This window comes from Aulonocara sp. 'chitande type north' Nkhata Bay, linkage group LG9 (assembly GCF_057382095.1).
Source record: "Aulonocara sp. 'chitande type north' Nkhata Bay isolate Kocher_YH1m ecotype deep benthic linkage group LG9, A_spYH_male_GT1.1, whole genome shotgun sequence".
Lineage (NCBI taxonomy): Eukaryota > Metazoa > Chordata > Actinopteri > Cichliformes > Cichlidae > Aulonocara > Aulonocara sp. 'chitande type north' Nkhata Bay.
The window spans coordinates 36,646,175-36,673,785 of record NC_141352.1 but is presented as its reverse complement, the minus strand read 5'-3'; the positions used below and the strand labels follow the sequence as shown (position 1 = coordinate 36,673,785).

General features: G+C 43.0%; 1 protein-coding gene across 4 annotated transcripts; it reads left to right on the top strand.

Annotated features, from left to right (window-relative positions):
- Positions 1-10: 10 nt before the first annotated feature.
- jcada (junctional cadherin 5 associated a) lies at positions 11-26,077 on the top strand. Of its 4 annotated transcripts, XM_086307315.1 has the most exons (6): positions 11-158; positions 3,304-3,485; positions 14,282-14,809; positions 17,248-18,201; positions 19,011-22,582; positions 23,805-26,077. In XM_086307315.1, exons 3-6 carry the CDS (start codon positions 14,436-14,438, stop codon positions 23,837-23,839), a joined length of 4,935 nt encoding a protein of 1,644 aa, XP_086163441.1. In that variant the 5' UTR covers positions 11-158; positions 3,304-3,485; positions 14,282-14,435; the 3' UTR covers positions 23,840-26,077. The 4 variants fall into 4 exon arrangements, with proteins under 4 accessions (XP_086163441.1, XP_086163439.1, XP_086163442.1 ...); XM_086307313.1 differs by lacking the exon at positions 11-158 and having other exon boundaries at positions 3,212-3,485; XM_086307316.1 differs by lacking the exons at positions 11-158; positions 3,304-3,485 and adding an exon at positions 3,497-3,820.
- Positions 26,078-27,611: the final 1,534 nt, after the last annotated feature.

Here is a 27,611-nt window from a genome sequence, read left to right as displayed (position 1 = left end):
ATTCACTAGAACAAATGTGCAGAAGGGAACTTAAATATCTCGATCTTTTTGACTCTGTTAAAAAATTGGGCATGTTTTTTTTCTTCATACACTTATAGCCAGGGCGTGTAGAGTCAACAACTATGAACAATGGAGGGGAAGAGATAATCATCAAGGAGGTAATTCAACGTTAAGCTGACTTTATGTAAACATGACTGCTTTTGTTGGGAACATATTAACAGCTGTGATCAAGTAAATGGACAGTCGAGGCAATAATTAAAAATAAGTCAATGATAAGACACTGAGTCTACCAGCCTCCCTTACTTTCAGGGGAATTCAGTTATACGCAACATCTGTGTCAATATTATGGAGGCTTTAGGGTCCTCTGTTCTTTTTAAGGCCTGGAAAAGGAGTTGCAGCTCTGAAGGCTTGGAGCCGGGTGGGTGTAAAGGAGGTGCTGGCAAACTTGATGGGGGAACAAAAAAGTTTGATTAACTGCTGTAAATAACTTTTTATACTAACTATGGTATATGTAAGCTACAGTAATTTGTTGAAAATGGGCCTGCTGAAGCAAATTATGTAGATATATGTTTACTTTGGCACAAGAACTAAGGGCTGCTGCTAATGATCATTTTTCAGTCATTGTTGAAACAGTTAAAAAAATGGAAAAGAATGGCCGCTTCTCAAAAACAGCAGCCTAGGACCAAAGAGCTGTTGGGCTTCTGGCTTGAAAATTACATAAACAATAATCAGTTATTATAATAGTTTACTGTTTTCACAGTAATTAATCAACTTATTACATTTCTGCATATGTTAATAGAAGCAAGGCAAGTTTGGGCATCTAGCCTGTGTACGCTAAATGTTACAGAACCTACAGCAGTGATTTGTTCAGTGGTGACCGTCCCCCACTGAAATCTGTTGCCTGCACAGTATATTTACTCAGTACTTGAAATGAAGTGTAATTTTACTGTATTTCAGTACTTCATGTTATGCTACTTTCTCCTTGTAGTCCAAAATATTTTGGATGCAAACATCATACTACAATATTTATTTATAAAGCTTCACTTTTGTTAGCATCACTATTTTGCAGAATTCAAAATAGAAATCTATTATACTGTCTTATTATAATTACAAATAATTAGAATAAATCTTTTGCTGCAACATTAAAGTAATACATCGGCCCACTCTTATGGCAAAACGTGAAATAAAAACAAAACTCAGTGGATTTTTTCCTGTCTATGGACATCCATGCTCTTGTTTCTTCATGTCTGTCAGCGTGACTCTAAAGCTAAAGTCTGACAATGGTAAGCATATTTTGATTGAAGGAAAGCATCATCCAACCAACCAAGTAAACAGAGTAAATCGACCAGTAGTTATTATAGTATAAACCTGAGTAGTTTTAATGACAACGGATAACAGTAATAACAGTGTAAAAATCTGTCCCGTGATAGCACTTTGATTTTAATAAGCACGAGTGAGATGTTTGTGATGAAAAATCATGTTCTGGGCAAAGGGATGGAAATTTGTGTCTGAGAACGAGAAAAATGTAAATATTTGAGTCAAGTAACACAAATTGATAAATTAAATGCTGTGACTATTTCATGTATTAATGTTGGATTATATTAATTAATCATTTTTATGATCCAAATATTATTATATTGTATGTGATGCATTATGAACACATTTACCTTTGCTACTATAGGTATACTTTGATATTAAAACTTGCATATTATTAATTTGATTTCTTTCTTCACTGACCATTTTTCACTCTCTGTGTTTAACCATTAGTTATTAATAATCTCTGGCTCTCTCCCCTCGCCCCCAAATGATTGCTGCCCCTTCCTGAGCCTGGTTCTGCTGTAGGTTTCTTCCTGTTAAAAGGGAGTTTTTCCTTCCCACTGTCACCAAGTGCTCACTCACAAGGGGTCATCGTTGGAGTTTTCTCTTAAGTATTGTAGGGTCTTTAGTTTACAATATAAAGAGCCTTGATGTGAATGTTGTTGTCATTTGGTGCTATATAAAATTGAATTAAACTTAAAAAAAATCAAAAGTATTAGTAGTATGACTATATGGTTTTAATTATTCAGTACTTAATTGCCAGGCTTTCATGCACAGCTGCTTTTTATGTAATACCATTTGTATGAGGGTAACAGAGAGCCAAGTTTCTACACTATTTATTTCCGATCAAAAGCTATGGCGCTATCTTTGTGCCACTATTCTGAGAGCACGTTAAAAAAAATTGAGCGCACATAAAAAGAAATTGCAGGTGCAAGTGTTGCATTTTGAGGCGAAATTTATTTTGAGCGAAGAAAAGCTAAATTTGAGTGAACAAAATTCATTGCTGCCTGCAAAAAATGCATTTCAGTGTTTGCTATTATCCATACACACACACAATAGCAGCCCCTGTCGCTCAGTTTTTGTATTTGCGCTCGCTCGCAATGTGTTGCTTGCGCTCTCAACATTTCTGTCCGTGCGCGCTCCGAAAACGTTAGAGCACTTATGCAAATATGTGATGTATTTATAAATCGAGCAGATATTAGAAGTTTACACAGCACCATTCTCGCATGAAAATATCTTAAAAGTTTATTTTGTGACCCAGAAAGAGTAATATTTCAAACTCTGCCACTCTGTGTTCCTCCGCCACTGCCTCGTTTGAGTTTCGGACAAAATGGATTCTGGGATATTGCATTTCATCATTTCGAGCTGACTGGAGACCAAAACAGCCAATCCGATTTTTTTGCATCCAAGTCTGTGATTGGCTGATTTTGTGGCACAAATATAACGGTGTACAGAAAGAGTTGAGCGCACGGGCAGAAATGTTGAGAGCGTGAGCAACACATTGCGAGCAAGCGCAAATGCAAAAACTGAGCGAGAGGGGCTGCTATTGTGTGTGTGTGTATGGATAATAGCAAACACTGAAATACATTTTTTGCAGGCAGCAATGAATTTTGTTCACTCAAATTTAGCTTTTCTTCGCTCAAAATAAATTTCTCCTCAAAATGCAACACTTGCACCTGCAATTTTTTTTTACATGCGCTCATTTTATTTTTATTTTTACGTGCGCTCAGAATAGTGGCACAAAAATAATGCCATAAAAGCTGCTTCCTGTAACCTCCCCGCTTCTTCTTGGTTCCCCCTATGCCCCCCTCCCCCTCATCAAATAAGTCCTGGAAACGCCCCTGTAGTTTATGGAGTTGCTCGTCAACTCACATATATTTCTGTTTGCAAGTCGCCTTCAGAAGCTGACACAGTGACGTTTAATGTGCATGGATAGGTTTAGCTTTAAAAGAGAATTCACTTTTATTTTTCTCCTGAAACCCTAAGTGTGAAGTGACCTTACTGCTCAGCAGTCTCCAGCTGCCTCCCTGCTAGAGAAGAGGGATGTTTCCTCGGCGCTGGTGGAGAAGAGGGGCTGTTCCCTCAGCAGATCCCAGCTCAGTCCGTCCAGAGCAGCGGCACGGGTGAGCGCCGGGGACTAGGCGGCAACGCAACGACGCATTTCACAGGTAAAAGTGGAGCGACACAGGGCGCCTTTCATCCAGGCATTCTTTTGGACTCAGGGGTCGTTGTTGGTTGTGGCTTTTTCTTTATTTCTTTTTATTTTTTTGTGATTTCTATTTTTTTGACAACACATGCGGCAGCTGTGGAGGCGAGCTGCTGCTGCTGCTGCTGCTGCTGTGAGGCAGTAGACAGCGGCTGAGAGTCGCATCTGCTCTGCCCTCAACATTTCCAGCGCTCCCTCAACTTGATCCAGCTGCCTCGGCGCTCTGTCTGCCTCCTCTGGTGGAATAGGAGGTTCGGGACAAACGGCCGGGCCACCTCGAGGATATGGCATTAGAAGGTGAAGGAGTGGGAGGATGGAGCTCCTTATTTATTTATTTATTTTTTTAACTTGGAGCGTCTGCGGTGGCGGCTGCCACAGTTTGCGGACGCGCTCCTATCAGCTGAAGGTTAAAGACTGCTCACGGAGCTAGTCCGGCTAGCGTTAGCCGCGCTATGTGCCGTTCTGCGCGCGTGCTGGGGGAACAGAGGCCAAACTCCGTCCAAATTACGCAGTTTTTAATGTCCTAGCACGCGCGCGGACATTTCCATCGCCCGGAGCACTAATTAAAGACTTGAGCGAAAACGCTGCAGGCCATGGCTGGTGCTCGGGAGGCATCCCGCGTTACTCCAAACAACTGTCACCTATATGCAATTGTAACTTGTAGAATTGCTTTTTCTCTAATTTCGCCCTGCTGGTATCCCCTTCCTAGTGATTAGCCCGACTTACAAAACGGAGCTACCATTAAAAGATGACAGCATAGTGGATCGCCGAAATCAGCCAAGGAGTTCCACTCATCCATGTAAGGTCTCAAGTCATGTTATAACGTCTACTCGTGTGTTGCTCACATGACTAAACCCCAAACAAGCTGAATTTTCTTCTCTGTAAAACTGCGCGTTTCTGGGCTAGGCTAGTAATGCTACGGCACACAGTAATCTGCACCAGAACCAGAGGGGCTAGCAGCATCCTGCCGAGCCCGTCAATCATTTTCTGAGAACAGCACGGTGACAGCACTCGGGTCCGGTAACGCGTGTAGCTCTCGGTGCCCGTCGTACGTACGATGAGCGCCAAATTGCGACGGAAGCCAGGCGCAATGAGCCTCTGACAAATGGTCTGTCAAGTTTAGGCGGCTTTGATGTTTGCTTGTTGTCACTTTGTCACACCTGCAGCGTGTTTGCATGATGGTGGCTGCCGCTGCTGCTTGACCTCTCTTCTCCTTCCCACCGTGCAGGCTTCCTGCACGCACTGCCTTATAACCTCCGCAGAAATGCGCTGTCAAAACAGCCACCCTGCTGTCACTTTGACTGGGAAATAACACGATTTGGGGTCCACTGTTTGATGTTGATCTTAAATGTTTTTCATTGAGTAAATCCATTAAATAGCCCACAAGGCTAGATAAGTATAAAACACTGGCCTGTGTTTTGCCTCTTAACCATACATCTTAAATTATGTCACAGTGTTTGCGATGGCTCTGCCGCTTTAATTTTAGAATGGCTTTCACATAAATTCCTCCTGTCACTTAGAGACCTCTAGGGGCCAGATTGCCAAGACTGTTTTACCTGACCAGTCCAAGTTCAGGATTTTGTTACAGTTTAGTTATTACGGTGCATTTATCGCACCGATCGCTCATATTTAAGCTGACCTGACTTCAGCTGTCAAACTGCTAATTAACATTATGCAGGGGTGATCTGTTCTTTTTTGCCAAGGTCTTTCTTAGGTCAGTGAGTTTCCATCGAAAGCTGTTAGTAAATGTCAGCAAAAGACATTTCCTGGACCTCAGAGTGTGTCAGGATTTGTAGATAAGAAGCCAAAACACTGCAAAAAAAAAAAGAAGAAAAGGCTGCGTGCGTGGGTGCATGAGTGTTATGTGGTAGGTCTTTTGCACATCCTTGAGATTTGAGATGGTGTGGGAACGCGAGGCTGTGATAGATGCCCTGAGGAGGGTGTGTGTATGTGTGTGTGGAGTGGAGGGGGGGGGGGGGATAGGGAGTGCATTAAGAAGGGAAGCAGCTCATTAATTCCCTCCAGCAGTGAGAGGAAAGGTTTGGTCAGCAAAACTGGAAGGGGCCCTCCACAGCTATGAAGTGAGTCGTAGCAGTTCAACTCTCAGGACTGATCCAAACTTCTCTTTCAGTAATCTTGTCTGTATGTATGTGTGCGTCTGTAAGTGTGTGTGTGATTGTTTGTGGTGTCGTTAACAGTAGCAAGTTCTGCCCTCTCTCTCTCAGTCGGTCTCCAGCGTCTTTTATAGGCCAAGAAAATTATTGTTTCTTTTTTTTTCTGCTATTGGGTGGCTGCAGCTGAAGCCTTTGAAAGCCATCTAATGTTTGCCCGGCTACAGGGATCCCCTCTGAGGTCTCGCCTGATGTCACATGTGATGTCAGAGCAGAGGTGACGCAGGCGGGAGGGGAAGGAGGCTGGTGGATGAAGCCTGCATGAAACATGTGAAAGCTATACTGACATCTGCCAGCACGCCTCTCAGAGCGAGAATCAGAGGCATGAAATGATCTGGAAAGCGCACTCTCTCTCTCTCTCTCTCTCTCTCTCTCTCTCTATATATATATATATATATATATATATATATATATATATATATATATATATATATATATATATATATATATATATAGAGAGAGAGAGAGAGAGAGAGAGAGAAGTATTGCTAAGTTCTGGCTGCTAGCCGGTGAATGCCCATATGTTTGGCAGATGGCCTGAGATTGTGTCTGCTTTCTGATTTCTCTGTGTCAGTTTTATGCCAATGAAGCCCTTGAGATAACCCTGACTGTTCATTTTCATGTGTTTACATAGCAGTTTTCCACATTTACCAGTGACAGCACTCCTGTTTCCGTTTGTGTGGGAGAGCCTTTTTCATCCCACCTGTGATGTGCATCACAGTCACCTGTCAACACAATTCTATCAGCTGTCTTAAAATGTGACACGCACGCAATGTGCTTAAACTTTCCTGATGATTCTGTTTATGCAGGACTGCTCGCTACCTCTCCCTCTGTGATGCTGAGCAGGAGCCATGCACAGTCCACATCTGATTAGCAGAAAGCCAGAGCATGCTAACCCTTTGATCACTGTGTTGCTGGCTGATAAACCAAACCACTGTCATCTCTAGCAAGCTCCGGACATTGACAGACACTAATTACCATGAAGCCAGTTTGGCAAGGCTTAGAATGAGTATGAGTTGGGAATAGCTCAGTGCAGGTGAAGCCTGCTGTGTAGCCTTCTGGATTAACGTGCATAAAATCCTTATTTTTTCCTCTTCTTTCCTCACATATGAAATTATGAGCATTTCCTGACTCTGGCATGGATCTCCCTTTGCATACCACTGTTGGATGCGTTCAGACGAGGAGAATCTCGTGATGTCAAATCACTGCATTTGAGCTGAACTGCGCTAAGCCTCACTGCACAATGGAAAATGAGTCCGCTGACATAATAACCGTCACATCACCAGCGCCTTTCGACTTGCCTCGTACATTAATGAGCCATCAGCTGTGCTGTTCTTGTGCCTGAGCCAGTGTTGTTGAACGTTGTCTTTGGGTTGAACAAATGTTTGGCTGGACTACTTCTTGACCGTCTGAAATGAATCAGAACCATACCACCGATGCGTTGGAATATGGTGGAGCAAAAACACCACCCTCCCCCTGGTCCTCCCTCCTTTCTCCCAACCTCCTACTCCCCTTCTCCATCCCATCCTGCCTTTGATTTTTCTGCCAGCGGAGTTTGACTGTAATAAGTTTTGGAGCGCGGCAATGCAGCAGGAATATCTTAGCGGTCCACATGCTATTGTCTGCGAGCTGCCATTCACAAAAGCAAAAACAACTGTTGCCATGGGATATGCTAAACAAAATAATGCTAGTGGTTGGGGGTTTTTTTTGTGCTTTTTTTGGCAAAACCTTTCCTTTGTGAGATAATTGACTTGGGGTAAACACACCCAGTAGTGCTGTGCGAGACTGCAATCCAATACCAACTAAATACAGGGCCGGTATTGCATGATGCCGATACTGATACTTTTAACTTCTAAAGGCATCTTAAGTAGGGGAGAACAGTGTGTCATGACCTATGACATGAATCATCATCAGTTTGGAAATTCTAAACACGTTTTAATGACCAATAAATGTATTTTCCGAAATAGTGTTCTTTTGGAGACCCGGAATGTAAATGTGCCTGTCTCTAAAGCACACTGGACCAACCTCTGTTCTTTAAATCTGCTATAAGCTATAAACAAAATAGACATGACAACACACTGGGATTCAGACATTTTTCATAGTTTGAGTTCTATTTTTGTTTTCCATAAAAATAATTAATTTAGAAGAATTTAAGTGGGCGAGTACTGAAGTTAGCGAATAGAAACAAAGTATCATGCTCGTGTTAATCCGATACCCATACCAGCGCTGATATTGATACTATCGATAATTGGATGGCTCCGCCCACCTCTAGCACCCAGCCTGTTGCTACCCTCTCTGTTAGGAGGGTGTACATTGTGGAAAGAGCACATGGGTTGCAATGTCGTGAAGAGCTCTTGTTTTGTAATAATCTTCTTGCTTTCAAGCATTTCTTTACTTGTTCATTTTTAGCTGTAATTTTTCTTTTTTTTTTGCAGAAGATAATAATTGCCCTAAACTCTAGTGGCTGCTGAGCCCAGTGGGATTTTCCCAAAGGATAGCAAGTGCCCAGAGGGCACGTAGCTCCCCGGATAATATGCCCACACTTCATGTTGCTGAGTTACACTCCTACCTGATGTGGGGAACATTGCGGGTCACTGTGGGTAAAATATGGCCTCAGGCTCGTTTGGGCTGTTTATTCCTCCGGCCTCAGCCCAAAAAATAAAACGCCTCCAAACTTCTTTCCCTGGGACAAACAGGAGCCTGCCGAGCGCCTGATTGGAAACACTTGCGACACTGCTGGCTCTGCTCCGTCCGTCCACCCCCCCTCACACACACACTCACACTCAACGCACTTCCTCAGGAAGAGAGACGGCCCCTCCGCTGGACATGGTGATGTCACATAGATAAACAATCTGCACGGCGTTGCTGTTTGCCGAATGTGTTCGGCCGTCATCTCTGAGAAGCCCCTGTGCATGCACACTCCTAACAGATGCAGCCCAAACACTTGCCAAAAACACACCCACACGGGTCAGTTGTTATAGTTCCAAGGAGACTGGGAACAATGTGCTGGAGAGGTGCGGCTCTTGTGGAATATTTTAGGAAGCGGGCTTATCGTCTTTTTTGGTTCCAGGCCCTGGTGTTTGAGATTTCTTTTGTTGTGGTGCCTTTATGCTGGAGCCTGTTAAATCCAGATTTGTTTTTGTCTGTAGTGCTTCATTTTAAACAGGAATGTGCTATTTTAACACATCTGTGTTAACTTTAATCACTGTTACTCAGTGGGTTTTGAGCACAATGTGAAAAGTCTTCTGTTTTTCTACTTCAGACTTCAACTGCAAACTGTCTGTAAAGTTTATTTTTTTTAGATTGAATTATTCTGCTAATTTTTACCGTGCTAGGTTTGTAATCTGTGCATCCCGGGGTGCTTAGTCACACCCTCTAACGCTGCAGTTCTGTGCACCTCAAGGCCTGATTTAGGTCTCCGTCCTGCATTGTGTGCCCTCTCTTCTTCCCTCCCCGCCCCATCTTAGCTAGGCCATGAATAAGGAGCTGACACCAAACTGTCAACCTGCAAGCCGTCATGCCCCTGCAGTCCGCCCCAATGTAGCCACCACACACTCAACTAAAAGAATAATGCTCCTACCTGTTTTCAATAACAGTGTACAGTTGTGGTCAGAAGTTTACACCCTCTCATCATAGAAATTCTTTACAGTGATGAGTATAATTTGGTCTTTTAATGATTTCTTTGAACTGGGTGGAATGATTGTTTATCGTGCATCTTTAATGACTTTAAAAATCAAGAAATAGATGAACAAGTTAGAATTTGCACCTTGACCAGGCACTTTTGGCGACCATCAGCATGCTTCTGGGATTATTTTGCCTGGATATTTGCCCCTTTTCTGGGCAGAATTGGTATAGTTCATTTAAATTACTTTGCTTTCTTGGCATGAACCTAAGTGAAGTCCACAAATTTTTAATAAGGTTGAAGTCGGACTTTGGGAAGGCTCTTCCAGAAGCTTAATGTTAGCCTCCTTTATCCTTTCCAAAACCAGTTTTCGTGTGTTTTGGGGATCATTGTCTTATTGGAAGACTTAGTTGTGAATACGTTTCAATTGTCTAGTTGTTGATTTGAAGTGAAGTATTTGGAATTAGTCTTTCTTCATTATTCCATCCAATCTGTGCAATGTACCACTACAACTGGCAGCAAAACAGCCCCAGAGCATGATTCTTCCCCCACCAAGCTTGACAGTTGGTTCATTGATCTCACTTTTGAAAGCCTCACCGATATACTTCCAAACATACCTCTCGTCTTTGTGGCCAAATAGCTCAATCTTCGTCTCGTTTGACCATAAAAGTTTTCTCTATAAGGCATTTGGCTTGACCATTTGTGGCAGCTGCAAAATTGAGTTGAGCATGAAAGGTTTGGTTTTCGAGCAGCGGTTTCTTTCTTAGTCAGCACGCTCTCATGTAAAACTTATTTTACTGTGGCTGCTGTTTTCTACTTAAAGGCAAGCTTGAGCTGTAGTGCTTTTCTGCATTGTTTCTGAACATCCCAACCATTCCTCTCATCTGATGTTGACAGTATAGCGCCTGGAAAAGTGGTGAGACATCCAAATAACTGGTACTTATGTACAATTGTTTGAACCGATGGTCTCTGAATCAGTAGTTGTTTAATAATGGCTCCAACAAACCTTCGATGGACTTTCCCATTGTTGACTGAGTCAATCCAATCCAGCCTCACTGGTCAATCCATTTAGTGCTGGCAAAAAGAGAAACTACCAGTTGTAGTTGATCATAATCACCAATGAGACGTGAACAAGCCTTGGACTTGACATTGTAGAACCTTCAGCACCACTGCTTTTTGTGTGAGTCAGCGTTTGTGTATGTTTGAGCCTGTATTTATAATTTTGACCCTGCGAATGAGAGATAATCAAAAATAAATTCAAATTTGTTCACACACACAATTCTTATTTATAAAAGTCATTAAAGATGTATACTACACAATAATTCCACCCTGGAAAAATAACGTTTCAAATAAATGTTCAGTGCATGTGAACTTCTGACACCAACTGTATGTTAATTGACCTCTTCTATCATTCACAAAAGATGCTACAGTAGTAGTTTATAGTATGAGGGGTGGTATGAGAATGCCAGTCCCTATATGTTTCCACTTGTTTTTAGCTTACTTTAGCAGCACATGTTATCCATAAACTATATCATTAATTTTCTCTCTGTGAGTGAGCCATGCCATTAAAAATACAGCCGATCAGCCCTTTTTTCTAGTTGCCAAATCCGAGAGGCTGCAACACCAATGTCTTTTTCACATAAGAAGGCATTGTGGTGAAACACAATGTTGTTGTGTTTTGGGGGGTTGAAAGCTGCCCATTGTTGCATACCAGTTCTCAAATCCAAGGTTTTATTTGACATAAAATCAGTAATTCCATTGCGTAACAGAATTAGTGGCATTTAAACAGAGCCCATCATGGGAGGGAAGGAAGGAGCAGGGCTGGTGACACGGTGGGGTGGGGTGGGACGGTTAGAGGGACTGAATGAATGCAGCTCACTTTACAGTAGGAAATCCTCACTTTTACTGAGGATGCAGATAATCTTCATTTAGCGCTGACACCGAGAGCCTCAGATTGAGGATTAAGATAGATTAGTGAGCATATGGATGTTGAGTTAAGCTTGGTTGATATGCAGATATCATAGCAAAAAATGAATGATCATATTAGCCCTTGGCCTAAGGCTTTAATTAATTAAGCCTTTGCCTGGTTGGAGGGATAGGCTTGAGCTGCAGGAAGGAAAGGGTACTGATACCAATCAGATTGCGGATTCTGATACGGGCCTTTGCAAGGCTGCGGGGAGGCATGGTGGTTATTCTTAATTTAAAGCACAGAAGAAAAGGCCCATCACATGAGTGACAAGCTGTCATAAATATTAACATCTTAGCGTGCATTTTACTGGCATTTATGCGATTTTTCTGCAACAGCTGTACCAAGCTTAAGTTGAATTAAAGTTCTAGGTCCACATTGCTCGCTTGAAAGCAAATGAAGCAAACTGCCAGCCCGTTTTCACTGACCTTGCTCACAAGTAGCTAAAACTCCAAACCCAGCTCCTTCTTGAGAAGATTACCCTAAAACACAAATGGAAAGAGTTAAAGTCAATAAAAGTAATAACTGGGTAAGAGCCAAGAGTCAATCCTCCAAAACTAACAGGTTTAAGGTTTTAAATGAAAAATATAATCGTATTAGGGGGCCAGACATACAAAGAAAGCAGCATTTCACGGTCTTGGATCCTGTTAATCACCTAGTAGGCTCTCCTACAGTTCAGGTACAAGAAGGAGGGAGAAGGGGTGGTGACGCTGTCCTCTGAGTCAGGACTCCTTTTATAGAAGGATTTTTTTTTAATCTCTTTGTGACGATCATGGCTGAACAAATTCTATGGAGCAAAACAAATGCTAATGTGTTTGCAGCTGAATACATTTCGGCAAGGCTGCATTGCTGTCTATTTCAGAAGCGAAAACAAGCAATTTGGCTCTGCCGTTTAACAATCATAAAGTGATTGGCTCTTAAAACCGTCTGAACGGCGTTTGATTCTGGCAACGAGTCACACGGCGCTGTTCCTGTATGCCATTTCTTATTAAGGACAGCCAGGTTGTTGGCAGTCTGTTCCAGCAGAAAGTATTGAATGAGTGGGCCGCAGCAGCATCTGTCCTGTTGACAAGGCAGCAAACATGACTTCATCAAGGGCATTACATCACGAGCAGATGCACACTGGGTATCATCATTTCAGTTCTTCATCAGCCCATCATACTGATACAGTGATTGCTGGGCAGAAAGCAATTCTTAAAACGTTAAATCCAACCTTCCCCTGGGGGTCCCCGCACTGCTGCCTGTTTAGAAGGTTGCAGAGAATGGTACTTCTATGGGGGAGCTCGTCTAGCTAGCCTAAAGTGGATGTAGCACTGCAGTTCCTTACTGGGTTGCTTCCTTACTGGTTTTTAGCAAAAATGTTGTGCATCATTAGCGTCTGCTTATTTGTTATACTTAGGAGGGATGCTTCTGTTGTGAAATTTTGGGCTGATGTTGATATTTAAAATAAAAATTTGACCTACAGCTGATACCAGTATTTTTTCTGTTTGCGTATTACCTGGTTACCCGGTTACAAGTATATGGAGACTTTTTATTCAGGGTGTATCAGAAAGAATCACTCGCTCACTCGGCAGAGAAGCTGGCGGTAAATTTTAAAATACAAAGCTGAATATAAAGTTTTCCATGCAAACATGTCTGGAGTCATTGCAGGTTGGTATGCTACCTACCTGCAAACACGTGAAACTCACGAATCTGCTTTTTCTAATGGTACGTGTTTCAAAGCTCTTTGAAGATTGATTAGACTTTTTGATACACACTGTTTTGAGGCTGTCCCATTTGTAATTTACCCATACAGCCAGGGGTTTTTCAGTTTGGCCTTACAGTTGTGATGCTCATACCGAGTAAACGTGGGGTAATGTGGGCTATCGACATACTGCACCGTCTATAAGGCTTACTGCGTGGTGCGTAGCTCTGCACAGGGTAGGAGAGAGGACAGTAACAGAGAGATATACTGGAGTTTATTTAACATTTACAGCATGAAGACAGATTAATTTAAGTAATTTATATATACCAGCAACAGAGCACTGAATCCCAATGAACCTTGATGAACATGTAGCAGTGAGTAAGTCACATTAAGTAGTGCACATAAGTTGGTGTCATGTCATAACAATTCCCTGTGTTTTTTTAATTTCCCTGCTTAATTTTTTTCTATAACAATTGAACTAATAAGATAGATTAAGTTGTAGCTTTTCTCTAAAAACAGCACACTTTTGTGCTTGATGGATTTGAATTTCCTTTGCCAGGATAATCATAGACTGAAAATCTGACATCATATGAAATTCTAATGATTTTTGTACAGAGCTTAGGAGTACACAAACGACTACTCCCAACTAGGAAATTTATTTAGGGCACATGTCTAAAAGCATGTCCTCTTCTTCTAGAACCAGAAAATACTTTTGAGATGACAGGGGAGAGAAAAGATGCGGAGGCGGGCAGAGAGAGAGAGAGGAATACAATCCCCTAGTTGCTTCATTGATGCAAAACATGAAGCAGCGGAAGGGGCTGCTAACAGCTACCTTACAGTGACTGTATGGAAGTCTGCAGAGAGCCTACTGTAAACAGTGATATTTTGCATTTTCACTGCAGCGCCAGCAGCCCCCTGAAACTCCTCTTCCCGCTGAGGAACATGCGACTGCGGCTTGTTTTTAAGGGTGTTCGTGTAGCCCCGGTTCACCATCAGTTCTGGAGCATTGACGGTTCGGTGCTGATGATGTCTGAGTGAAATGAAAAGAGGGTTGTTGCTAGGAGGGACCGGAGAAGATAGGTGGGAGGGAATGGCTGTTGGGAAGGCGGCTGGGCTGGGTTTCGTCGTGGCGACTCAGAATTTGGGGTCATTTTCTTTTTCTTCATTTTGTGCCTTCAAATGTTCACAAAGCTCGGGAACCCTAACAAAAACTGGACACGGGTGGCGGGGATAATGGTTTTATCGTCACCTTCTTTTTTTCTGTCTTCCTTCTGGTGTCTTCATGCCGTCCCCCTCTCTCTCTCTTTTTTCCCAGTGATGGCCTCAGCTGCGCAGCTGTGCCGGTGATCCCGCCGCTGCACGTAGGGAAGAAGCAGAAACGCCTTGACAACCGACCTACCTTCCTCTCTCTCAGAAAAAAAAGCAGAGAGAGGAAAAACGAAACCACACCAGCATTAACAAATGCGACCATGTACAGCGTGGAGGACCTCCTCATCTCTCATGGATATAAGCTGCCCAAGCATGCCACGTCCTCCACCCCTACCCCTACCCCAGCCCCTGCTCCCTCATCCCACCAACCCCGTTCAACCTCACCACCATCCTACAGCAAGCACCATGAAATACTAGAGAACAGGTCTGGCCCCAGGACAGTAAATGGCTATGAAAGAGGGCCCGTAGTGGCCTATGGGAATGGTGGCGGAACCAGGCAGCCCCAAGCATACGATGCTGGGGGCTGTCCCAACAACAACGAGTCCAGGGATAGGAGCCTGCCGAGACGGGATGGCGAGAACCGGTGCCAAACTGACACTCACTCCTTGGGAGAGTCGCTGACCTCAGACAGTGGGTAAGCTACAGACCCGTGATGTGCTGCTGTCTAGATGACTTTCTGCATGCCCTGAACTGATTCTTTTTGTCCTGACTGTTTATCATTTGATGTTGTGGTTTCCTTGGATGAGATTTCTAAAATGACGTAAGTCATCAAAGAGTTTTGCACAGGGATTTTGCAGTACATATTCAATGGAACTAACACCGCTGCCGGTTTTTCCCCTGTGTGTAACTTCATCTCATTTCATCTCTATTTCCCTCTTGCCTCCTCTTTCCAATCAAGTCTTGGGTGAGGGGAGGAGGGATAATGTGTGCTGGAGTCTAATCTGCCACATGGGGCCTTGGAGTTGTAATCAAAACAGCTTTTGGCCAAACCTATGTGCCCCATTTGAGCATGCCCAGTCTTACGCACACACTTAGGTTGCCAGGCTTGTCAGAATACCCCCTTCTTTACTGGCTTCCTCTTGTTTTAAAGGCATTAAACCTGCTTACATAATGCATATCTCATCAATTATAAAGTATTCATATAGTTTTTTTTAATATGTATATGGATCATAGGCTATATTTAGCTTAGTCTGGAGTAGTTATGCAAGTGAAACCCTCTCGGGTAAGGTCTGTTAAACCTATGATATTTCCGGAGATATCGCCAGGCTGCAGCCAGCCCGTTTTTTCCCCTGAAAACAGGATTGTTTAGTTTGCCTATTTACACCAGTTCTGGGGGTTAGTGTGCTGTAACTGAGACAAAGTCAATACAGCTGTTCCCTTGTCCACACAATTAGACAGGCTTGTCAGATCTCTTCCCCAACCCCCTTTTTCCTTACATTTTGCTTGGATGAGTCCCCATAATCCTTTTTAGCCAGCAGTCAGTGACGGAGCATCTCGAAATAGTCAAATGACCTTGAATAATGTCAGCAGTTGTGTTTGTGGCATTTTTCTTTGTTTTTCATTTTTGGTGTTATTCTTTGAGATGAGTAATCTGCATTTTCATGTCGCTGCTCTGCCAGTGCTATCAGAGCATTCTGCTGGGAATGAGGGAATCGCAAAGACATATGTTCTGCGATTTCAGTCCGTTGTTTGCTCATCCCTCTTTTCTTCCTCCTCATGCAAATCTGTTTTGCCTGGCAGCTTTGGTTTAGATAAGGAACGGGCCTTTATTGGCACTTCCACTCAGCAGTGCTACTTAGACCAAATTAGCCTAATGATGTTAACTCATCTTACACAAGATGCCCTCAAATTTAGCAGACTGCCACGGCTAGTCTCCCCTCCCCTCCTTCTCTTTCAAGCCAACGTCTGTGACCAGTGATGATCACGGATGGAAATGTCAAGGACGCTCGGCGGCCTCGGCCTCGAGGGGGACTACACATGCGCTTGCGTCTTGTTTACATTGTCAGTCAGTCTGTCACTCCACAAATAGGCTGAAACAATCCCGCTGCATGTAGGGACCAAATGCGGCTTGTTGTCTGTTGGGTCTGTCATCAAACATCTTCACAGAGATACAGCAGAAGCCGTCGTTGCATTTAGACCGTGCCCATTGTCTTAGATTAAGGACTAATGAGCAGTGCTGTAGAAAGACTGTCAGTGAAACATCCTCGACATTTTGATCTGCTTCGGAGGACGTCCGGGACTAACAGCCACAGCTTGTCATTGTGTAACATCTTCATTATGCCCCATAGAAAATCACAATTACCAAACACTCCATTATTACTCATAGTCATTTGTCTCCATCTAGTGGGAAATGTGCTCCTTTTTTTTAAATTGAATCTCTTCAAATTGTGAATAAAAATTTGCTACTTATATCACTTATATTTTACTTTTTAGTGCCCAGCTTTACTGAGATTTATTCAGTGCGTATGTCATGCAGTATTGCATTGGCCTACCTCTAAATCAACTATAACGATAAGGATCATGAAGAGAGCCTTACCCTATAACTAAACTACTTCATCTACAGCCAGATATTGGGGAGACACTTTCTTTAAAGGAGGGAAGAAAAAGAGTTAAAATCTTGGTTACCTAGTACCTAAATATTGGACTAGTTTTTCTATAAATAATATATATGATCTTAGCTAAAGCCAGTGTGAGGTTTTTCCCTACATAACACCCTCTACCTTTAAAACACCTCTCATTAAGACTACTAACTATAGCATTTTAAATATTTTTAATGAATAAAAAAGTTTTAACATCATTAGCTTTGGCTTCACTGCAGGTTCTCCAGCGTTGGCAGTTTAAACAGGAAGTAGTCTCTGGTGTTCAGAAGTATCTCCTGTTTTCTTATCTAAACAATTTCACTGACAGATAAGGGAATTTTATGAATTTCATAGAACTTCTATTTCTATTCTTCATCTGTTATTTCTGTCCCAGTTCTTCATCCAGTTTCATCTTTATTGTGCTATGGGTTGTTTCTTCTTCGACAAGCATTTCACTTGAAGCATATGGATGCCTTTGTGTGTTTCGTCACAGGTTTTGTGATAGCACCAGAGGACCTCAGTCTCAGTCCAAAGATGTGTCCTACTGGCGGAGGAGAGGCCAGGACTTCACTGTGCTGCTGGATTATGCTGACTTCCGAGATCCCCATGGAGGGGGACCAGGGAGCTACAGCAGACCAGACAGGCCTCAACAAGCAAGAGGCCAAGAGCTCTCTGCCGAGGAGCGTCAGAGGGCAGCTCAGGAGAGGCAGCGATGGGCGGCCCAAGCCCAAGCTCAGGCCCACGCTCAGGCCCAAGTCCAGGCCCAAGCCCAGGCTCAGGCCCGATCCAGAGACAGGGAGGCTGCTCTCCATCAGTGGAGGATGGCGACTGAGAGGAAATGCCAGAGCCTGGGGACAGATGAGTGGCGTCCAGCTGTGAACTTTGGCAGCCAGCTGTCACAAAGTGAGGGCGAGCGCTGGACACAGGAGCAACAACGGCTCCATGCCAGGACACCAGAGGGGATGGTAGTCCACCCGAGGACCAAAGCCAAATCCCAGTCCCTGCCCAGGATGCTACAGCCTGAAAGTCTGCAGTTTGTGGAAATACCTTCATCTGGTCAGGACCTGTACAGACGGGTCAATGGCCACCCATTCTTACACCATGATCTTTACAGAGCACCGCGCTGGCCAGAGAATGGCAGGCCAGCTAGCGCTAACCAGCTCTCAATGACACCAAAGCCCCGCTTCACCCGACCCCCCAGACCTCCCTCTTATGAGATGCACCAGCAGATCAGGGGAAGCTGTGAGGTGTTGTCTGGCAGAGACTCAACCATTCCCCAGTCCAGGGACAGAACGCCAATTCCCATATCAAGACCAGGTGACCTCCAACTGGACTATTTTGCACAGGACTCTGGACCTCCAGGATACATCCCTCCCCCATCATATAAAAGAGCTCCTATAATGGGAGGAGGGCGGCGGGGATATGGTGAAATTGCTGTTGACTACAGGTATGGACATGATAAGAAGCTTTAATGTTCCCTACTGTAATGTTCCCCGCTGTAAAGTACCCTACAGCAGAAGACAAGCATGACGAAATGTGTCGATAATTTTTGTAAGAAAAAAAATGTCAGAAGGAAATATCTGATACCACTTCCTATACATATTTTTCTTAAGTAGGACATGCATTTTATGCATAGACTAAAAGCAGGTAGCCACTCTAACGTCATTTGTTGGTTAGGGAAGCCCAAATATGAAGCCTTCAACTGATAATTTTTACTGTCACAAACTTGGGGTCATAAAATTAGACTTGTCACATGAGAGTTGTATCTTACTGAGAAACTGAGCAATCATTAGCTAACAACTTGTCAATTACAAGTCGTTAGCCAATGAGCATATTCCAATTTAAACTTGTCTGTGACTCCAATGGGGACCATAATTTACAAAATGAGTGTTATAATATGTTTAATAAGACTTGAAACAAGCAACCAAAAACTCATTAAGTCTTTACTGAGGTCATAAATCAAGGGCACTAAGGGTTGTTTCTGTTTCATACACTTGTATCACTTTTCACACCCAGAAGATAATTCCATCTTTTTTATTTCTGTCAAAAGGCTCAATTTCTGTCCTTTTGGTGGTACTTGGTAAATATTAAATAAATTTACCTTGTGATGCATAATTCTGACCTGCTATACAAAAGCTGGAGCAAAGCTATGTAGTAATAGTTTAGTAATTATTCACAAATTAATATTGAAGCCAGTAGGTTGTTTTTTTTTATGTTCATCTCCGTATTGGTTAACTTTGTTGTTTTAACTCGTAGGTACAGAGGAGAGATGTACCAGCACATTCAAGTTGCTCCAGATGGGTCTCACTGGTTCACCAGACATCCAGTAGGTCCGTGGGCTGATCCCCAGAGAGAGAGGAGCCAGAAGCAACTTTACCCTGTGTATACTACCCAAGAGCACCCTGGTGGAGGGGTCCAGTATATCCCCTTTGATGATCCCCGTATCCGCCATATTTCCTCAGCCCTGGGTGGCAACTCCTTGACGGATGCTGATAAGATTCGCCACATTCGTAACGAGCTTCCCAGCGTCACCGTGTCGGAACCTGCACCCGACGACAGTGCCTTTTTGCCCCCGCCATTGGGGCCTTTCATCGCTGCCAAATTGGCCGATGACGGTAACCAGACATCTTCTAGCGACTTTGACAATGACAATAAGAGGTGGCACAGCAATTTGCACAAACAGACCGTCGATAACTTCCCAGCACCTGACCAAAACTGCAACAACAGATATCCTAAAAACCATCGCCCTCCTCCTTCGCCCTCTTCAGCCTTCCAAACCCCGTTAACAAGATCTTCTTCTCGTCAGGGCTCCAGCTCAGACCAGGTCTTTGCTGAAACCATCACCCAAGTGAAGAAAATTGCCCCAGATTCAGGGCCAGAAAACAATAGGAATACCAAGAGAAGAGTGAGTGAGACCATCTTCTGCCTTGTGTCTGTCCCTGTTCATACACCGACTAACATTAACAAAGACTTTGGAGCTGATCAGAACAACAATGAGACAATACCGAGCTTGACCGTCACCAACACTGAGACATTCGCTGTAGGCCTCAAAGAGAGCCCCAATATTAGGAGCAAGTCTGTGAACGAGATGCCTATTAAATCCCATTATTCTCGCTTTCACACCAGCAGCACATCCTCAATGAGGAATTACAAGAGAGCTCCTTTAAGGAAGGAGATAATAGATGCCTGGACACTTCAAGCCAATGAAGATAAAGAGTTGTGCTATGCTGGGTCTTGGCCTGGAAACCAGTACCGTAATCAGGAAACTCAGACCGGCTCACCTTTGACAGTGGTAAAAAGTCCAGAACCCCAGAGCCCTCCGGGTGGGCAGGGACCTGTTCAGTCTGCCTCAAATACAACCACGGATATTGGCGTGGTGACAGACAACAGCTCCTCTTATGGCTATCCGATGGCAGGCCAGAAGAACCTTCATCTCTCCAGCAACAGCGCTTTTTCCCGCCTCAGCCTGAGCCCAACAGAACCGCTATCCCTTCAGCCCGCGCAGCAAGACCTGTCCTCTCCACCCAAGGTTCAAAATCAGGGAGACGAGCAGCCATCATCTCCGAGAAAAAACAGCACCCCAGAGACTGCAGAGCAAGTCGTCTTTGGTCAGTTTCTCCTAAAGCCAGTGAACCGACGACCCTGTGATGTTATTGGTGAACTGGAGAGCATCAATAAGGAAATGGAAGACACAATCAGCAAGAGGCCCATTGTGGCTCAGTGCATTGATGATCTTGATGGGATGAATAAGAGTTTAGCTCGGTTTAATGCAGGAGCACACTTTATTGCTGGTCCAGAACCAGGCAGGGAAGCAATCAGTCTTCCACCATTGCACAATATAAAGCCCAACAGTACAAAAGTCAGATCAAAGTCATTGGCATCTACTGCTGACCTAGAGTCCATGAGTATGAGGAGGTTTTTTTCCAGATCACAGGCCAACAACATACCAGCTACTAATGATCATTCAGTTCACACAAACTCAAACTGCAGAGACAACTTGTCCTCGCTACCCCCTCACAATGAGTCTAACCGCCACTATAGACAGGATATCCCAGTCCCTCAAGAGTCTTTATTGAAAGATGTGGGGTTAACTGTGTACACTGAAACTCCCGGTGGTCCCGGGGAGCCAGTGCAGCGCTCACTCTCAGTCCCCTCACCGCTGGATCAGAAAGATTTTACTCAGTCGATGGAGCCCTCCTGGGACACGAGGACAGCAATTCTTAAATATAGGTGTAGCCCTGAGCACAACTCAAATAATGAACTTGAAACCGAGGGGAATGCAAAAAGAAAGGCTGAATCAAACAATGTTCCACCATTAAGGGGAGACGTGAATTTAACCATCTGCAGGACCAGGAGTGAAAGCAGCAAATCACCCCAGAAAGACAGTTCACCACATATCACAAGGTTGACCAGGGAGGTTTCTTTTGTGTTTGAGGATGATGATGGCGATGTGAGATATGCCATGTCGGAGCCACTGACCTACAAGAATGAGTCAACAATAGCAGATAAGCACCTAGAGAACTTATTGATTCAAGAGAAAGCCAATGCTTTACGTGCAGAGGATCTCAGCAACCTGTACGAGGTCAAATGCGCAAAAGGAATCCCGGAAAATGAGTCCATCGAACAGAGGGCGGCGCGGATCCTGGGTATAGCCGTTCCAGTGGAAGCTTTAGGCGTGGCTGACAGGCAGTCTGATGACAGCCAGGATGATGCAGAAGCTACTGCAGCTGAGGAACGACAAAGCCCAACTGATGACACACAGCAAGTGAAACGAGAGTGTGAGCAAGTGAAAGAGGAGTCCTTGGTTGTCCGAGGTACAGATCAAGAAGAGTTCAAAGAGACACCATCAGGTATGGATAAACAAGTACAAGAAGAAGATAACAGGCAACAGCACAGCAATGATCACAGTGATGGCAGAGACAATGACGATATAGAGACTCAGTTAGTATTAGACCTGCCCGAATTCCCACCAAGTAAGCTTCCCCTGTCTCTGCCCATCAGCCCCGATGAGAAGCTGTCCTTGAGCATTTGCAGTTGGGAGAAAAAGGGGCGAGGTGGAGCATGCAAACTAATCGAATCCCTGCAAGATAAGCTGAACTCTACCGCGGTTTCATCTGCTACTTGTATGGACAGGTCAACAGCAGACAGAATGGCCCGTCTGAAAGAACTGGACTCTGTGTCTCGAATAAGACGCCTTAGTCTCAAAGACATCAGGTCTGGTGAAGAAGAGTACTCGCAAGAGATAAATGAAGACAGAGAGGAATGTGAAGTTCAGGAGAAGACAAAAGAAGACGTAGTCGAGCAACAATTAGAAAAGGAGGAGAACGAAATGGCAAGAGAAGGAAAAGAGGAGAAAAACCCAAGTGAGCATGATAAGTTGGAAGTTTCTGAAGAAGACTGCAGATCAAATGAAGTGAATGAAGGGGTGTGTAAGGAAGAGCCGAGACAGGAAGACGAGGTTGAAGGGATTAATGTTGAGACTGTGGTAACAGCAGACCATGAAGGAAGTAAAGAAGTAGAAACTGATGTTAAAAAGGAAGAGCCAGAAGAAGAAGTGGTTTTGAAAATTGTGGAGGAAGACAATGAAAACTCTAAAGATAAGGTGGAAGACGAACTGAATGCAGCAGGGGTCAGCAGAGCGGAGACAACTCAAGATACCGGCGGGCGAAAGTTACCCAAACCAAAGCAGCGCACTAGGCTCCAGAAGCCTCCTCTGCTTCCTAAACCTCGCAGTGTTCCCAAGAGAGAAATAACGCTGCCACTTAACTACAGCGTTGGGACCTGTGGCCCCTCAGATATGGAGGATGAGGAAATGCTCTCCATTTCAGGTGGGTTCAAGTCAGTGGCTAGATTCAACCTTTTCCTATGCCTATTTTCCCTCCTGAATAAAGCACCCTCAGTGTACTATACACATGTGATTATTAACCATTTACAAGTACATACACTGCTGATTATGTTACTGTTAATGGCTGGGGGAAAGATTTAGAAGAGAAGCTTTATAACCATTAAATATCTGTTAAGATGCAGTTAAGCACATCGAGAGTGTAGCCAGGAGTGCATGTGAGTTCACAGAAAGACATAAGTTTGCACCGTTATGTTAAGACTGTTTTTTATATTTGAACAAAGCCAGGCTAGTTGTTTCCTGTAAGATGTTTTATAGCTATAGCTTTATACTTTGTGTATCTCATATCTCACTATAACGCTTACAGCATGTTTTACATACATAGAAACATCGAGCTTTGCTATAGCTAACCTGCCTTGGAAAGAACTAGCCTACTAACATAAGTCATTAGGGAGGCTTTGTAGACCCTGCGATGTAGCCTGACATAGCCATAAATGACATTGTTGCTGTCATCTATGCTTGTTTGGGTTTAATATGTGTTAATTGTCATGTGTTCGTGTCCCAGTGTTTTATATGCAGTGCCAGCCTGTAGAAACAAATAAAATGCTAGGTCATTTTCCTCCCGTGGGTCCCGCTCTTTGTTGTGGTCAGTGTTTTGTTTTTTCATTGCAAACAAATCTCCCCTCAAGAATTTCCTAACATTACAAGTTCTTATATTGATGCTATGATTATTCTTCCTCATATTGAGACGATGTAATTGTTGTTGGTCTCTGGCCGATACATTTAAAAAGTAGACAGAAATAAACAGGAGGAATCAATGAACAGGCCAATTACAGTAGTTGCAGGATGCACCGACCCAACACGCAATTACGTTTCTACAGAGATCGGTTACGCCGTAAGTCACGGCGTAGATTTCCTCCTGAAGCATAAATCTGCAGCAAGTTCTTGGCCCACAACAATCATCAAGCATGGCTGTTATTATTTTGTCAGTGACACCTACAAAATTTCACAAGTGTCTTGCGTAGTTCCAATTACCGTACTCCTCTTTAGGAAATCGTGAATAAATGTGTTTGTTACAGTCGCACTATAACAGTCCCAAAATGTCAAACTATTCCTTTAAGGTCCACTGAGGTGAGAGCAAATAATACCGATATGTCTTGTTTTCGGTGGCGTTGTCTCATCTTTTCTTCCTTCTCTTTTCTCATCAGACTCTTACGACCCCAGTCAAGTGGAGAGGGTGTAACCTCTGACCACTGCCTTCACCACTGTGGAAATCAGTCTTTGTCAAGTTAACAGCTTTTTCCAGCAACAAAGGCTTTCATCTCACCTCTTGGCTCAGTCAGCTGTGACCCCTCCAGTAATGTCACACATGACTTCTCACAGAACTGACTGTCCCGGTGCTGCAAGAGTTTCTTTCTTTCTTTCTTTTTTTTTACAGCCAAATAAAGGCACTGCTGGGTGCCAACTCTCCAGGCCTTTTTCAGTCTCGTCATTGTCATCCTTCCACTCTCTCCACCTCTCAGCTAGTTTATTTGCTCGAGCAAGAGGACTTCCTCCTTTTGAAGTTGTCTTATTTTGCTTTTGGAGGAATGCATGTCATTATTCCCGTCTGCACTTGGGGCTTTCTCAGCAAGCTCTGGTGTTGAAATATGAATGTAAAAGTGCTTCTGCTCAACAAACAAACAAAAGAAATGTAACAGAAAAAAACATACAGACACACGTGAAGGCGACAGTATTGCATTACAATCAGTATTAACCTAACCAAATGTAAATAAGAAAGAGTTATAAGATTTTATTAAGAATATTAAAAAAAATAACAACAATTTAAGACATTTAATTGCTGAAGAAATGTATATTTTCTTATGTATGTTATGAAAGAGTAGATTTTTGGGGGGATTGTAGTGTTTGGGTGTATTACCAGTAAGGAAAGCCCTTGCTCTTTATTCTTATATTTGTGTGATAGAGAATGTACCGAGAGAGGATTGCATAGAGAAACACTGTGGTCCTTGAATAGCTTCACTCAGAGCAATACAGTTGTCACACGCTGGGGTGTTTGTGAAATGATTTCAGAAGCAAGTCTCTATTTCAAGGCACTGATCTCATTTGCTTTAAAGGCTCTACCTTTTGGTACAAGCGTTAGATTTGCACAGCTGAGATTATTGGCTTTATGTTACCTATGAGCACCTGATAATCTCTGCAAATGCTCAGAGATTATACTGGGAGGGATTCGCTTTTCACACCCTCCCCGCTCGAGTCTCAGCATCAGCAGTCGAGACATGTACCGGGACTGTCTTTCGTTAATCCTCATGTTGTTCCTAAAGAAATCTCAACACATATATTTTTTCCTGGAATTTGTGGAGTCTTTGCTGTTTTTGCTCACACCCTACCTTATGTGTGACTTCAGAAGTGCTTTTTTTTGCAGGAAATGATAGATGTAGCTATGTAGCAGTGTGCCTGGTACACGCTGTCTTTGTGGAGAACTTTTTCTGTGTGCTTATTTAAACTGGACATGAGCAAATCCATTTTATTTTAAATGAGATTGGAGACGTATGAAGGTGTTTTGGCAATAATAATGATTTTAAGCCAGAAACGCTTAATATCGATGCTGTACAGAACATTGATGTTGGAATACTAATCACAGTATCTGTACATGTTCAATAATTTAACACTGACATATCAATGCTTTGTAAGTTGTGGGCATAACTGGCAATTTGGTTCAGACTCACGTCACTTATGGGGTAGCAATACAAGAAATTTAAACACAAACCAAACCAAACTTTGTGCTATGCATTGGACATCAACACTCACTGGGTTTAATGGCAAAATTCCAAGCTAAAACTGTAACTCCTGGTTTGCTTGTATGACCCTGTCACTCTTTGATCCAGTTGTATTTGGGATCTGGTTTTAGACTTTCTCGGATGTGGCTCTGACCCTGAATTCATCGGCAGGGCATTAAAAACAAGGTTTTGTCTTTGTTGTGTTAAAACAACCCAGTACCCGTACCTCTGTGTTCCAGGTAATGTGTTATCTGGTCATTCCTGTAGGTCTTTTTGTACGGCGAGTTCTTTGTAACATAATCTAGACTATTGGTGCACATCTTGCTTTGATATTTTCTATTTTCATACAGAGGTATGTACAGCTTCTTTTGTATGCGCTGCATCTTTTTTTCCCCTCCTCTTTTTTTGTGCATGTAATGCGTAAGAAGTCACAGAGAGAAAGTGTATTTGCATATAATTGCATTTGGTACAATATAGTCTATCCAATAAACAACTGTTATATTTCATATAATGTATATTTTATTTTCAAAAGTTAAGCTACATATTTAAAAAGAACAAGGTATTTTTAGATTATTGTGAAAAGGGAACTGTTTTTGAAGGCACAGTATTTGTCTATATTTGCTATGATCATTAAGAATGATCAGAAATACAGACAAGTTTGTGCTGTTGTACAGTACTGCAGACTGTTCATAAATAAAAGTCTTTGCATGAAACATTTTGCTTCTGGTTGTTTGCATTGTGTTAATGTAATGAAATATCCGTCAAGAAGCAAGCCAGTGGTGCTGTGCCATACTGCTAATTTCAATGTGATACCAAGTAAATACGGGGCTAGTGATACCAACACCTTTAACCTATAAAAGGCAGCTTATGTAAGGGAGAGCAGTGTGTCAGGACTTATGAGATGAATCATCATCAATTTGCTAATTCTGAACATGTTTTAAATCACTGTGACTTTTACTTTCCATAATTATTAGTTCAACACAAAACACAGCTTTCAGCTTTTTATGGATTTAAAAATGAAATCTTTGGAGACCTGGTATGTAAATGTGCCTGTCTCTAAAGCACTCTAAAATGCTCAAATTCTGCTGTTTAAATGTGCTTTAGGCTTTTATAACTAAAATATATACGGTTAAAATAAATACGGTGGCACGGTGGTTAGCACTGTTGCCGCACCGCAAGAAGGTCCTGAATTCTATTCCACCATCAGGCCGGGGTCTTTCTGTGTGGAGTTTGCATGTTCTCCCCGGGTACTCTGGCTTCCTCCCACAGTCCAAAGACATGCAGTTAGTGGGGATGGGTTAATCTAAATTGCCCATAGGTGTGAATCTGTGAGTGAATGTGAGTACGAATGGTTGTCTGTGTCTTTGTGTGTGACTGGCGACCTATCCAGAGTGTACCCCGCCTCTCGCCCTATGACAGCTGGGATAGGCTCCAGCGACCCTGGAAAGGATAAGCGGAAGCGAATGGATGGATAGATACATGTGACAGTCAACACAAAAAGCTTTTAGTGGATGATTATATTTTTTTATTTAAAGAAAAACCTCAAATATATATTAACCTGTTCAGCTGCTTAAATGCAAATATCTAGTCAGCTAATCAGATGGCAGCAGTAAAGGCGATTTAAGTGGCTTTGAATGTAGCATTGCCTTGTTAATGACAGAGGTCACAGGCAAACAGCCAGACTGCTTTGAGTGAAAGGCAACAGAAATGCAAATGATCTGCCCGTACAGTTAGCGTAGAAGAGCATCTCTGAGAACCTCAAACAATGTCGACAGAAGAAGACCCCACTGGATGTCACGCCTGTTACCTAAGAACAGGAAACTGTAGCTACATTTCACACGGGCTTCACCAAATTTGCACAACACACGATTGGAGAATTGCAGAATTTGGTATAAACAATATGAAAGCATGGCTACATTAAAAGAAAAATAGATGGTACTTGTGTGTTATTTACTGCAATACGGTTTGTTTTTTAACTGCATGCAGGGTTAGCAGGGTTTTATGTTCAGCATCCTCTTTGATTTTGTCAAACTGATGTTCTTACTAAATATTAGGCAATCTGAAACCAAAGTGATTGATATGTACAAAATTTCCTATGCAACCCGAGACAGTCAGACAGAGACAGAACAGAGTAAGAGGACCATCTGCTGGACACATGGTTTTATGACTGCACTATGCTGTCAGGAATACGAGGTTAAGTGTGCTCAGGATGTCCTCACCTTGATGCTCATCATATCA